Source organism: Sparus aurata, chromosome 5 (assembly GCF_900880675.1).
Source record: "Sparus aurata chromosome 5, fSpaAur1.1, whole genome shotgun sequence".
Taxonomy (NCBI): Eukaryota; Metazoa; Chordata; class Actinopteri; order Spariformes; family Sparidae; genus Sparus; species Sparus aurata.
In genome coordinates, this window is record NC_044191.1 from 18,327,723 (window position 1) to 18,342,431 (window position 14,709).

Sequence of the window (14,709 nt, forward strand, 5' to 3'; positions counted from 1 at the left end):
TTATTTCTAACATCAGACTTACATCTGGAATGGCCCGAGGGTAAAAATTGAAATGCACATTTAAGAGAATATTAAAACTTCTTTAACCGTTGGATTTGTGTCTTGCGTCCGCAGGTACTGATGTGATAAACACTGAGCAGACCACTGAGGAGCTCATCGTTCCTGACCCTGCATCAACGGCTGCAGAGGATCTGCAGCCAGTATCGGTCAAAGAGCCCAAACCAGGCAAAAAGAGCAATAACAGACCGGGTGAAGAGTCCGAAAGTGACTTTGAGTCCGATCCTCCTTCGCCGAAAAGCAGCGAGGACGAAGAGCCGGAGGAGGAAGAAGGCCTGAACAGTGAGCACGGTGACGACACTGAGCCTGAGAATTTAGGACAGAGGCCTCTGCTGATGGACTCTGAAGAAGAGGGAGAGGAGGACGAAGACAAGCACAGCTCTGACTCCGACTACGATCCCAGCAGGGTCAAGAGTCGCTCGAAGAAAGCTCTTGCTGCTAAAGCAGCTGCCAGGAGGAGTCCCCGGGAGGATTCTGGCATGACTCTGATAACTCCTCCAGAGTCACCCAGCAAAGTGAGAGCTGCTCCAGCTGAGGATGATGTGGATGTTTTTGGTGCCGTTCCTTTCCTTGGAGGGGCCTCGCCTGTCCAGGCTCCAGAAAGCACAGACATCTTTGCCAAAGCGCCTTTCAGGCAAGTCAGCCAAGAGGAGAAAGCTGCAGATGAGTTTGATGTTTTTACCAAAGCGCCATTCAGCCGGAACCTCTCAAAGCCGGGCAAGAGTGGCAGTGATGTTCCCATGGGCCAAACGCCGCCCGTTTCCCCTGAGGGCATTGACATCTTTGGCTTCTCTCCCTTCCAGCCAGGCCCCACCGACCCACCTCCCACCACCTCTAGAAGTGCAGAAGATATCTTCCGGACGTCTTATGAGGAGTCAGCCAGCCCTCAGCAACAGAGACTGAAGCAGCGCAGCCTCCAGAAGCTGTCGTCACGCCAGAGAAAAACCAAGCAAGAGGCCTCGGCGTGCGGCAGCAACGGCAAACGGCACCACGGTACACCGACCGGAGGCCGAAAGACCAACAAGCCAACCTACCGCACACCTGAGCGAGTTCGCAGGCACAAGAAGGTTGGGAGGAGGGACTCGCAGAGCAGCAACGAGTTCCTTAGCACCTCTGACTCTAAAGAGAACATCAGCGTTGATATAACCATGGCTGAAGGGAAGGACAAAGGAGCATCTCTGCCGGTAGAAGAGGCTCTTTTAGACCCGTTTGGAGCCAAACCCTTCCATCCTCCAGACGGCAGCCGGCACGGTCAGTATCAAGGACTCGCTGATAGCAAGAGCGACATGAGCACAGCCAATGGCAAGTCCTGGACGGGTTCTCTTCACAGTGCTCTCGGAGAAAGCAGAATCATGGATGATTTTGGGGCGGTGCCCTTCACGGAAATGGTTGTCCACAGTGGACCTCAGCCGCAGCAGCAGCAGCAACAGCCGCAGCAGCAGCAGCAGCAGCAGCAGCCGCCACCCTCACAGCCGCTGGAGCTCGACCCGTTCGGAGCGGCACCTTTTCCCTCGAAGCAGTGACTTTTGTTGCATCTTCCCACTTTGCCAGTTGCTGTCGAATAACCCTTGAGCATTTTTTTTTTTTTTTTTGTAGCTTGGAACCAATCATGAAACAACAAGCTAACAATGTCCTAACTCTCTTCTTTTCTTTTTTTTTTCTTTTAAAAGAACCTTTTAATACACCTAAATCCTGTGGAGTGCCAGTGATGTTTCCACATATCTTTCAGCTGTATCTGTTTGCTGAGAAGCCTTTAATGCTGCTTGTAAAAACTGGGAGAAATGGAAAACCCACTCGAAAAATTGTAATGTGATTTTAAGCTTAGCGTTTGACCGCTTGACTTGCTGCAACAAGCTCTATGGCCTGCCTTCTGATCTGCCAATATATGTTTTTTTTTTTTTGTTTTTTTAGCACCACAAAGCCTTACCTGAGCTGGGCTCTGCCTTGCTGCACAGTACCTCGGGAAACCACGGCACAATCGGCCCGCGTCGGCCTATCGTGTCGGTGGAATTGTTTGGGAGTCGACCTTAACCACTTTGTTTTGTCCGTATTAGACCTTCTCTATGCATAATTTCACAGTAGTCTTTCCGCAGCCAAATGTGACTGTCAATTATGTCGCATTACACTTTGAATACTAGAAGGGATCGATTTTATAGTTCTTCCTTTAAAGGAGATTGAGTTGTTTAATTCGGTCAGGTTGAAATTTAGGCTCTTAACTGTTTTCGTTTTGCTCTAGCAGTAAACTCTTTGTAAATTTTGTCAACTTTCTTTTGTATTAAGTTACAGCTCAGCTAACATTCTGTTAGAAATAAGGACAAAATAAAACACAAAGCCACATTAGATCACTAGTCTGGGTTTGTGTTTTAGAGGTTTGACCTGTACAGAAGCCCCACAAGCCTGTAGCCCTAATTTCTGAGCTCCTGAAATTAGCCGTCAGAAAAGTCTCAGAATAATTTATGCTTAAAAATAAATGGGAATTGCAGCTCCAGTTAAAGGATAAGGCTGGCGGTATTCCGTATATTTTATTATTGTCAACAAAACCCCAGAGTACGACCAGCAGTGTTGGGCCCTCTCTCAATACTGTCTGATTTCCCTTCCCTGCCTGGGGCTCTCAGCCTCAGGCCCATTGGTTCCTATTGAAGACGTAAATCTTTAAAGGAACAGTTTGACATTTTGTGAAACATACTAATTCACTTTATGGGAGATGGCTTGGTTGAAGACTGGGAAACACCCTTGTTTTGTCAGACTATACCAAAACAATAATGCCAGGAAGTTACTGTGCTGGGACAAGAAATAGTTTAACTCACAATCCACTCTGAGACCACGACAACAAACAAGATTTAATAAATTTTTTACCTTTGGACAGAGCCAGGCTTGCTTTTTTCCACCTGCTCGTGGTCCTTATGCTTGGTTAAACGCAACTGCCTGCTGTCTAACTGGGCGCTCACACCAAAGGCGATAAAATCGCCTGTGGTCGCTCTGGTCGCTCACATCGCGTCGCTGCAGTCGCCTGTTGTGTGGCAGCAACTGCAGCGACTGAAGTGTCCAAAGCGACTGAAGGGGCGGGTCTTTCAAGCAGCAGGCATAGGCCTATATAATAATCCATCTATTACATCGGTTCCCTCTGTCACCATGGATCGCACTTTGGGCAGCCTTCTTTGTGTTGCATCTGCATATTTGCGATGGAAACGCAGGGCCCGTTGCCGTCGCCCAGTCGGCCAGTAAGGCTTCATATCTAAAGGCTAGATGTGAGACAGGTATCCTTTTTTAAACTCTTAGCAACAAAGTGTACAGGTTTTTTTTTTTATCCCCAAAATGTCAAACTATTCTTTTTGAAAAAAGATGAGATACATATTTTCACTTAAACAAGAAAAAGAAAAAAGAGGCTTGGTAGTTTCTTGGTAGCATCTGGTCACTGTAGTTTTCATCGACCATTAACCTTAACAGCAGCAAAAAGTTCTCTCCTTGGGGACTATTTTCAGCTGCGGATTTATCCACATTTCGTGCCTTAACGAGCATTTCCTGCAGCAGATGAGTGCATGTCGAACTGAGTCGCTTTAGACTTCATGGTGTGTGTTCATGCCAATGAAGGAACATGTCACCCATTGCAACAGTGCGGCTCATCGATGCGTTTATAATAGTTTATGGCCAAACATGCAGTTGCAGTTATTCCTCGGTGGCACAGAGGAATAAGATTATCAGCCTTCAATACACAATATACTTATCCATAGGATCAGTCTGTAATCGATTTTGGTCTTTTCCATGTTAACTGTTGACAATAACAATTATAAATATGGATTATCACCAGTTTTACTCTTTAACACGTGTCTTTCCACTGCAGAACTGGCGTGTTCATAAAGGGAATACCCATTGAAGGAGAAATCTGTGATATGAAATCAGGTCATTTGTCTTCATGAACCCATTTCTCAGCGCTGAACTCTTCCATGAACCAGTTCTCTGTGTGCTCTACATCGACCGCCTTAAGCACTGCATATACCTACACAACCATTGGCACATTTGTTTGAATTCAACCTGCAAGTTTCTGTGTTTTCACCGGTGGAACCATTTGATACAACTACTTTCCATCTTTTTTTTTCACAAGGGTAAACCTTATATTGTATTTATCATACTATACTGCTGTTTGATGCAATAAAAAATGTCATCTCAGTGAGGTGGATGCTGTGAAGTGGAATCTGAAACAATGTGGATGTACACACTTTTTGAACATGGTTAATTTTATTTTAAGTCAAGTTCAGCAGTTTGATTGCTCAGGTATGAAAAGTCAAGATACAAAATTTCCACTGCTACAAAACGGGTCTTAGACACACAGCTGGTGTCTCTCAGAGCTGAACAAAGACTAAATGTTTTAGAGAAGCTGGTACAGACAGTACAGAGCAGGTTCATGGGGAATAATTTAAATACAGAACAACAAAAATAATCTGAAATTGTAACACCACAGAAAATTTGTCTCAGTCTACAACTTAAAAACATTAAATATCACACAAAACAAATGACTTTCATCCCAAAATGAGACCGCTACCTGTTGTAATTCATTGATCACAAATAAAAAATGCAAATGGGACATGCATTAATATTCGAAGCATTAAGACTCATTGCTTACTAAACTCTAACATTTGCTAGAATTTAAACCTCTATATTTTCAGTTTCAAGCGATGTGTTGCATTTTGGAATGAATACATTAAAACACAAAACGACAGTTAACCTTTAACATTGCACATCACCCTTAATGAGCTCAAGAAAAAGTGTTGCGGGCTCTCTTGTCTGAAAACACTGAAGATTCTCTCGGTGGTTTAGGCAGACAAAGCAGTTTAATCTTTAAATCTAGAGTCTGCACAGTGCAGGAACAAGCTGCAGTTGTAACATGAACTGCAATGCAAGTAGATAAAGATTGCTGAAAGTGCTTGAATCTTTAGACAATAAAACTATGTCCCAATTTCAAACTAACTTTAACTTGGCAGTTTACAGTACAACTGAAAATGCCCCCATGTAGAGTGAATCAATTGATTTTTGTATGCACTGACGAGCAGAAATTGTGGATGGTCATGCTACATCTTGACACCAAGTACAAAACATGACATAGTCCTTGGAAACTGAGTTTATGTCGTCCCTTCCTGCTCGCGTGTATCATTCTGAGTATACAATTAAAGCGCCTGTAGAAAGATACACTCCCCCCCTACAGTCTCATGCCTGTGCAGTGCTTCAACACCGATACATATAAATATGCAAGCTGCTTAAGTAATACCTCTCAGCATTACCTTATATCATAGACATCAGTTGAAGTTTAAGGTTCAGAATTGGGACACAGTTTTAAAGGTCTACAAGTCTCACTAGCAGCCCCTAGAGGCCGAGCTGCTCCTCTACAACCCCAAAATCTCATCACTCATCCTTGTGATACGCCTTAACCTTTACTAGTCAGGGCTGAACATAATACAGTAGAGATGTGAGGGAGAGGAATTGCAATAAAAAAAAAATTGTTTGAAATAAACTGTACTTAGCTCTAAAACATGTGTCAGTTTGATTACAGACACAGCATAAAAAGAAAGAAATCATTAAGTCCTGGAGCGTCACGTACTAACACATCCGCAGTCTTTATAGTACCTGTATTTAGAGGTAAATACATTTGATCATCCTGGGACTGAAACATGGTGCGTCTTACTCAGCAGCAACAAACAGAAAACACTAATGCTGCACAGAACTAATGAAGATAACATGTTGAGCAGTTGCTCTGTCTCTTTGTTTTTTTCAGTCTAAACATGAATTGTGCTGAAAGATACTTGTTAGGTTTTGCTTGTTTTTTGGAAACTTGCTCACAGTTTCACCACAGACAACTTTGAATTGTTTGGAAGTAGAGGAAGAAATGATTGGACTCAGCAGATCTTAACACTGAACAAACAGATCCGTTTACTCCCTTACACACATACTTTTAGCGTAACTGTGCAAAGTGGTGACACCAACACCTAGAACATTTCATTTTTCCCTTTTTAAGGTCAGTTTAAGTGAGTCCTTAATGAAGGAGGCCAAAAGTTAATTTAATTTAACAAGAGCTACATGGTGTTTCATTAAGAGGCACTTACAGTAATGTGTGATCTCTTGCCAACCTTGGAGATTTGAGCCAGTTTTTGAAATGAAAGCGGCTTTTACAATGTGTGAGACATTCTAGTTTGACTGCAGACTTTCTGTTTTGTTGGTGGTAATGTGGTAAAAATTAGATTGAACCCACTGTGACTGTTTACCTACAATCGCTCAAGAGGGCCTGTTTGATCTGAACAACACACTCCACACATGTCGCCTCTCATCCTGGAGGTCACAGGTCTGATTCCTGTTTACAGAGACTCACAGGTCAGGTGGACTGAAGACACTTGCAGGTAAGAATGTGTCCGGCTGTGCTGACACTGAGATGGACTGATGGCCTGTCCCTTATGTCTTCCTGTCTTCCACCTCTGCATGCTGGAACACACCGCAGCTGTTCACCATCCTAAACACAGAACAAAAACAGGTTTAAACAATGACAGAGTAATTAAAGAATGAAATGTATCATCACGTTTTTTTCTTTTCCATGCCCTTTAACATCTCAATCATTTTTACTCTATTTAAATCGTGACAGCCTGGAAGACAACTGGAGGCCAAATGTTATACAGCTTTAGAGTAAAGTGGAGCTTACAACATAGTCGTGGTGTGGCAGAGCAGCGTCCTAGACGTGTTGGGGGGCGTCGGGGCAGGGCTGGCTGTGTCTGTATGCCATGATGAAGCCTGATGACTGGTGCCACCAGTAAAACATCAGCACCAGCAGCAGGTGCCACACCTGGTGACTGGAGCCCAGGTAGTTCAGTTGACCTGCAGCAGGAGGAAATTTGTATTATAATGTTGATCACTTCAAATTGCATGGAAAGAACAGAGTGAGTTGCTCTGAAGAACAGTGGAAGTCAAAAAGCGGTCTCACCTGGGAAGTAGCGTTCAGGTACTTTTGAAACGTAGAAAATAAGAGCTAATGCAGCGATGAAATACATCCCCAGGATTCGAGGAACGAAAGCCTGAGGAGAAGAAATATTTATTCAACTGATGTGTAGAGAAAAATGAACACGTCTATGACGACAACAACTAAAAACAACGAGTCCTATTCCTGCTGAGTGAGTTATTAAGAGTAAATGACAGACATTTACTAGAGCAGCATGGTTCAGCACCATGATGTCTGAGTCAATCTACTGGCAAGATCTTTAAGCTGCAGACTGACACTAAATCTGTGAGGAAAACTTGACAAGAAAACTGCGCAAATATTATGGCAGCAGGAAGAATTTAAGCAGTGATATTACCCCTTCCTCTATAAAAAATTATTTCAGCAGTTTAACTGAAAATATTAAAGCTCAACATCAAATGTCACCACTTATATAAACCCCGAACATCGTGATTTTTATAACAACACTGAGCAAGTTTCCTAACCTGGACGAGCTCTGAGGAGAAGCCTCCAGTGAGGCAGATCCAGTGGACGGTGGGGATGAGGCCGTATCCGGCCACCGAGCAGAAGATGAGCGAGCGCAGCTGCTTCCACTGCTTGCTGAGGTAATGAGGGTGGATCTGAGCGAAAAAGATGGCCAGGATCATGGCCAGGACCGTCACCAGGTACACCTGCCGCCAGTACTGCAGGGACATGAGGGGCAGAGGTTAAATCACACCATCCACATAGTCAGAAACACGCACTCCCCTCCAGGTTCACAGTGACGCGTGAACACCTCACTACAACTTCGTACATTTCATACAAAGTGAGTTTCTGTTCCATCTACAGGTTTCTGCAGGGTCCCTGGAGGATTAAGAACATATTATCATATACATGAATGCATTCAAACTAAAACCTTTCAGACAAACAAGAACATAATTAATGCGTTAAAAGTAGAAATAACCGTGCTATGTACAACACACTGTGATTGCATGTTTTGAGTACTGGACTGCTGACCCTGTTCTGTATCAGCTTATGAGTGGGCATGCAACACAGAGAAACCAACAAATATATGATGGGAAAACATTTAGTACTTTTGTCCACCACACTGAAACTTGAATTAAGCTTCTTTAAACAATTGTTAATCAATTCAGAGAACGATGTCATTCATCCATCGTACATGCCAAATGTTTGCTCATTCCAGCTTCTCAAATGTGAAGATTTGCTGCTTTACTTATATCTTTGGGTTTCAGACAGCGAGTAGAAAAACTACATAAAGACCAAGCATTTTTTCTGTGTTGTTTTTTTGGTAATTTTCAGTTTTTCCCACTTTTTTTTTAATCAACGCCTCAGGTCCGATCTCTACCACTTCATGTATGTCTTAATATCATTTGTGTACGATGATATAACAAACTTCTTGAAAAAAAAATAATAAAGTGAACAACTTATACATGTGCTAAAAACAGTTTCCAACTGTGTTGCTAACATATTTATGATCATAATCCAAATATACAGTCGTCACTGTTACTTAAACTTCTATAAGTAAGTGTGCACAGTCTGGACAGCCACGTCTCAGTCCCTTCTGTCCATTTGTGTGGATGTAGGCCTCCGTCCAGTCACACGTCCTCATGTAACGAGTCCTGCTGAATTTCACAGTGAATAAATTTGCACCAGGAACAAGGCCCCGCTCGGCTCCAGCCAATTTCTTTAAGCTCGTCTCCTAGCAGACACCATGTTCTCTCCTCCAAATCTGCATTTCTAAAACACTCTTGATGAGACAAGAGTTTGAATGGCTAAATATATTAAAAAAAAAATCAGTTTTTCTTTAGGGACTTGGCTTGCCACAGGAGTGGAGCCACCCAGAAGCGGAGCCCTAGTCTTGGCAAGGACGGGGGGCCCCCTTCGCTGAGACAGCTCCCAGACTTGCGAACGTCATATGGTGGGGAACAGGAGTGACGGACCGCTCCGTGAACGCAGCCATCTGGTTTGGGCTGGAGCAGATTTCAGCTGCGTTCTGGGGGCAAAATAACCCGGCGCTTCCAATATGCGGGGGAAAGCGAACAGTAAGGAGCACAGCCAAATACTTCAGGAGTAAAAAAAAATAAAAAAAAATAACTAAAAGATGAGACGCAACCAGGAAGGGAAAAAAAATAACATGGTTGTGGGCGGCTGGAATAAGGAACTGAACAGGCTTGTGTCATCAGAGGCTGTTTTCCAAACGGCGAGCGCAGCAAAGGTGTCGCGTTGCTTATTCACCAGGAACAATGAGTCAATGAGCAGAGCCAGACTGTGGGCTCTTCTTCAGCTTTATTCAATTAATGCCTCTCAGGTCCAGGATATGAGCTCAGAGTCTCCGGGGAGGACTGACGTTAAATCTGCGATTTGTGCAGGGAAGCTCACATAAACATATTTACATTATCTATAATGTGCATAAACTTGTAATGAATTTGACATTAAAATAAGCCTCAATTCTCTGATTCTATATAATATCAGGGGCAAATAATGCCGAGTATCAAGTCTCAATGTGTCAGTTATCAAAATAGGTGGCAATTAATGTTCTTTCAGTCCACCAATCCATACAGCTTTATTTGATATCAACTCAAATGTGTATGTACTGTAACATAAAAGTTAAAAAACAGTTGGCTACCTAAATATCTCATCAGATCCATGATCTTTTTTACACATTCTTTGATTAGATCGTTTCAACTCTAAATCATAATTTTGTTTTCTTTAAACATTCAGTCATGAAACAGGAAATAGCAGTCTGACAAATTACATTTTCATCAGGAAATCCACCTACTCTGTGTCTGTAAAGCTTTCAGCAGGTTCTCATGGATGAGATGGATGCAGATGTTAAGGTTTTGGGCAAGTTACTAAAATATCAACTCATAAATTCTGAAATGGCTCAAATTGCCCTAAAAACCATGATTCCGCTAACCCAGCTACCACAGTGTCTGGCAGGATGGATACATCAGTCAAGTTAGTGATTCATGAAAGTAAAAAAACAAAAAAAAAATTAAGGAAACTGGCTAACAGGAACATAGTGTTGGGCTGAAATCAGGCAGTTGCATTTAGATGTGACAAAATATAACGTGTCATAATTTGGCTTCTTTTATCATATCAATAAAAGAAACCAATTGTTTCCAGTATGCGTAGATAACTTATCAAATGTAGTATTGTTCTGGTATTGGTACTACAGATTTATTGTTTCACAAGAAAACAAAAGTCAGAGCCACAACGGCCTGACAGATTTTCGTTGTAGAGCACAGAGAAGAAATATTAAGAGAAGCAGATAAAAGAAAATAGTGTGGAGGACAGAGGAGATATATGGAAACAGAATGTGAGACAGTGGAGCTGTCTGTGAACTCTGGATTATAAGCCATTCACAATTAAACTGAGCCGAAGCGAAATCGAGTCATGGAGGATTTTTTTTTAAGGATTTAAACCGATGTTCTGGATGCAATTCCAGAGAGAGTCTGTGGTGCCACATAAACAGATAAGGGTTTAGCTGACAAAGCAAATGACTAATCTGGTTGGGGTGTTTAACTTTGACCTTGCTTATGAATTTAAAGCCCAATTCTTTTTCTGTTGAATCCCTAACTGAGAAAATTGTATCATTTTTGCAGTAGTCTTGGCAAATGAAAACACAGTGGCACATTAAACTTGTTAAATTAAAGTCAAGCTCAGGAAGCTAAAAATGCTTTCTAATCCATTGCACAAATATTAAAGCTAATGCTGATAATACTGTGGCAAACAACAGTAAGAAAAAATGAAACAAAACTTTATTTTAACTTCCTCGTTTCCTGATTTTATTTTTGACTATCGTTTTGTCTCCACACACTTTGAAGTTATTATCTATGTTAGGTGTGTATAGTTTTTAGTACATTTTATTTTTATTTGTACATGCTTCATTTTTTGTAAGTTATGTACAATGCATCTGTTCTTGCTGCTGAGACCTTAATCTCAATGCATGAGATGAATAAAGTCTAACTTATCTAATACAATGCATTGAAGGGTGAAGTAGCCTGTGAATCTTACCATCCTCGCTGTCAACATACAGGGAACAAAATCACTACCATTGGCATAAGTCAGTCGTAGAAGTGGACCGCAGGCCAAGGCTCTTACATTGTTGCAGTAGAAGGTGTAGAAGACTCCAGGGACGTAGCAGCCCAGGATGCCGATGGAAACTCCTGCGTAGTCCAGCGCCATCCAGCGGCGGCTGGTCTTCTCTGAGCGGTGGCAACAGAACAGGTGATAACCCACCGAACACAGCATGCACAGCTGAAGATGGAGACATCCAGAGGAGAGTAGGGCATTACAACGGCAAGTGATGTGATATGCACAGCGCGATAACAAGTAGAAAAATATTTATGATTTAACGAGAGGTGTCCTAACCGTTTCCTCTCAAAATTAAGCCTTTTTCAATAGACTCTGATTTTTTTAAATTGGACTTGAAGACTCTGCTTGTCAAGCCTGGTCCAGCCAACTGCTGGACTGATTATTTTTCATTTGTTGACAATAACTGCCAATATTTTGGATAAGGTCTAATGTCCTTCTGTATCCACTCAGATTAAGGTAACACCATGCAGTTGCCACATATTCAGTTTCCAAGATATTTGGCTAATTTGAAATCACCACATTGCTCAACACAAGGAGAAAGCTTCATGTTATTGAGCCTGGAACATATTACATAATGTATAATGAGCCCTGCCTAGGTAAAACTGACTAAATATAAAGATGACAGACTGAAACAGGCCTGGAATAACTCGCAGTGAATCCTCATGACTTCTTATTACTTGAGCAACAAATTGCTAGAGTTTGCCTCAAAGAGTGAACATGTATGAGTTGATGATTTGTCATTAGAAAGATACTTAAATGTGAAATCTGTTACTTAAACAAGATAAATAAAACAATTTGTAATGTGTAACCTCCCACAATATTTCTAGAGGTGAGACTAGTTATTTAAAAAGATGTTTTAGTTTATCAAAAAGATTGTTTATGTAAAGAATTCACTCCTACACCGAGAAGCTAAACTACAGAACATGATGTGACACCTCTGGCTCACTCACTCCCAGTTTCTTGTCTCTAAATTGAGCAATACTTTGTTGGCAGCATTAACAGCGCAGATCTGACCCAACAAGATGTTCAACATCTGAGAATAGCTGACTAAGGAGAGGCACTCTTACCGAGCTGGCTTTTGCATTCTAAAATAGTTCACCATACAGATGGATTTATTAACACGACATGAACTAGAGACATTATAGATGCCAGCTCAGTCTTACTGTAATATCAGTCTTACGAACATATCAGTAGATCACTTTCTACTGAAGGGTTTAACAACCCACCAACAGGACACAGTGAAAGACGACATTCTAATCAGTGATTTCTACCAACCCTCATGGCTGAAGTAAACTGTAAAACATGTTCCTGTACCTGGAAGCAGAAAAGCCCGATGGAGTAGATGACGTAGTCCTCTCTAGAGGCGCCCACGGCCGGCAGCACCATGGCCATGTTGTACACCCCGACACAGAAGAAGAGAAGGAAGCCTAACAGATGGCTCCAGATATTCACCGTCTCATTGGACAGGATGAAGAGGCTGCACAGAGGTTTTACAATCTTTACAACGATAACTCAGATAAAAATGAAAGAAGTCATCATACTCTCAGAACCACCTTTGACTATGGACTAACTGACACTTTTCTGCTGCTTCACATATTCAAAATTAATCGAAAACTATTTACTTTTTCATTAATTAAATAATGCCATCCAAAAAGGCATACAGGAAATCCAATCTGTATGGTATTTGTGGGGATGAACCTAGACAAAATGAGAGATTTAAATACAAAACCTGCAATGAATTTCTTTGCATGAAATATGCAACAGTTAATTAAAAATCCCTGAGCCAACCTCTGGAGTTGACTCTGCACTTTTACCTCCTTGAGGAGAGAGATAATGAAGTAACTACAGATTATTGATCACAAAGTTTATCAAGCGACATGAGTGCTCATATTCTGAGCCATATTTATGCACCCCTGGATTCTACATTCAATAAATCTTATGTATTAAAATGCAGCTGATCCCCTGTTCTGTTCTCTGCTTCTTACCTTTTGATGCACAGTCTGGAGGGCAGGTAAGCTCTGTATCCATCTGTGATGTAGGGGTTTTCCCTCAGAAACACAGGGATCTGTTCGTAGGTGTACAGTCGGATACCTCGGGGCACCAGCACAGGCCAATACTGATAACCTCCCAGTTCTATGTAGTGTGACGTCTGGGCGCTCTTTTGGGGTTTCTGAGGCATGGCTGTGCTGGAGGAGTCTGCTTTAGTCAGACCTGAAGCTGAGAACAAAAAGTCAGAACCAGATTTGTAAAGGCTGCATCAAGTGTTCTTAAACATTGAGGCACAATAGATTTTAAGTCCCTCTGATCTGCCTGTATATGTGGCAGATTTAAATGTTGTTGTTTTTTAACTGTCCAGTGGAGCAGATTTACAAGTGACATACTGGAATTACCTTTTATCATGTCATGAATTCAACAAGTGAAGATATTAGAGGGCCTTTACCTGTGTTATTTGTGTGATCTAGAGTACCTAATATCTGCTAGCTAACATTAGTTGGTTTCTTTAGACGTGCAGCCACCGACTTGACTTACAAGTAATCTCATTTTACCTGCGTCAAGTATATCCCTCTCTACTAATACCAAACTCCGTTCCGTAATATGACAATTTTAGGCCTTTCGTACTGGCAAACATTCACGCCTCCAGAAAGAACACAATTTAAGAGTTTAAGAAGCCTCTGGATCGACAATTGTAAAGAAAAAACACACTATAAACCAAGCAACACTTATAAAGTTTCAAATTCTACAAACGATCCTGCTCCTAGTCTTCCTTCGCTAATATAAATTGACTTAACGTTACAGTACATTAACGTTACATTGTAAAGGGCGGCTACGGTGGCAACTGTAAAACAGATTATAAAAGTATGACTTTGTTGACATAACGGGCTTGCTTTGTAAATTATTATAAGCCGACTACGCCCGAAGAACCAACGGAACCATTTACCACTTTTACTTAAGTGTTACCATGTAAAATATATTATCTTTGGCCATGTCAATCTTAAAATGTCAGAATTTTCTAAACGGTTTGGCAGCCAGTGGCTAATTACAGCTCGAGTCTGGACTGGCTAGGCTAGCTAACATGCAGCTTTGTTTAGAAGGAAATAAGGACACACTCACCTTTCAATTTGGTGTACGTGCAGTTTGTGCCATTTTGGGGTTTATAATATGAGCTTCGCATTAGTAAACATATGTTAACATTAATTTAAAAAACACAACGCAATGGTTAGAAGTTTCGGCTACAACATCTTCCAAATCACCACATACGTCATCAGTAATGGACCCCTCTACTGTGCCGAAAGGCTGCCTGAGTAAAAAGAACAGACCCAAACACAGCAAATAGAAACAACCACACATCTTTACATACCAAACAATATTCAGATAATTTTCAAACGCACAGGAACTGCATTCTTAAAATGATTTCTATATTGTCAAAACAACTTTAAAAAAATTTGTTTATTTGAGAGACGCACACACAACAAAAACATCAGATACCAAAAGCAACAATATAAAAAAATATATTTCACATAGCTGTACAAGACATGCCAATGTCAGACAAGCAGGACAACAAAAAAGTAATGTGATTGATC

General features: G+C 41.5%; 2 protein-coding genes across 3 annotated transcripts in view; one reads left to right on the plus strand and one right to left on the minus strand.

The window, feature by feature from the left end:
- bmp2k (BMP2 inducible kinase) overlaps positions 1-4,224 on the plus strand; it is a 46,520-nt gene extending 42,296 nt beyond the window's left edge. For both annotated transcript variants that reach the window (XM_030418443.1, XM_030418444.1), the window contains exon 16: positions 115-4,224. In XM_030418443.1, coding sequence (XP_030274303.1) covers positions 115-1,580 — 1,466 coding nt within the window. In that variant the 3' untranslated portion in view covers positions 1,581-4,224. The remainder of the gene's footprint in view (positions 1-114) is intronic.
- Positions 4,225-4,274: 50 nt separating this feature from the next.
- paqr3a (progestin and adipoQ receptor family member IIIa) lies at positions 4,275-14,399 on the minus strand. The gene is made up of 8 exons (XM_030418445.1): positions 14,240-14,399; positions 13,114-13,345; positions 12,443-12,605; positions 11,135-11,290; positions 7,516-7,713; positions 7,019-7,109; positions 6,740-6,912; positions 4,275-6,553 (listed from the first exon to the last, which is right to left on the minus strand). Exons 1-7 carry the CDS (start codon positions 14,298-14,300, stop codon positions 6,770-6,772), a joined length of 1,044 nt encoding a protein of 347 aa, XP_030274305.1. The 5' UTR covers positions 14,301-14,399; the 3' UTR covers positions 4,275-6,553; positions 6,740-6,769.
- Positions 14,400-14,709: the final 310 nt, after the last annotated feature.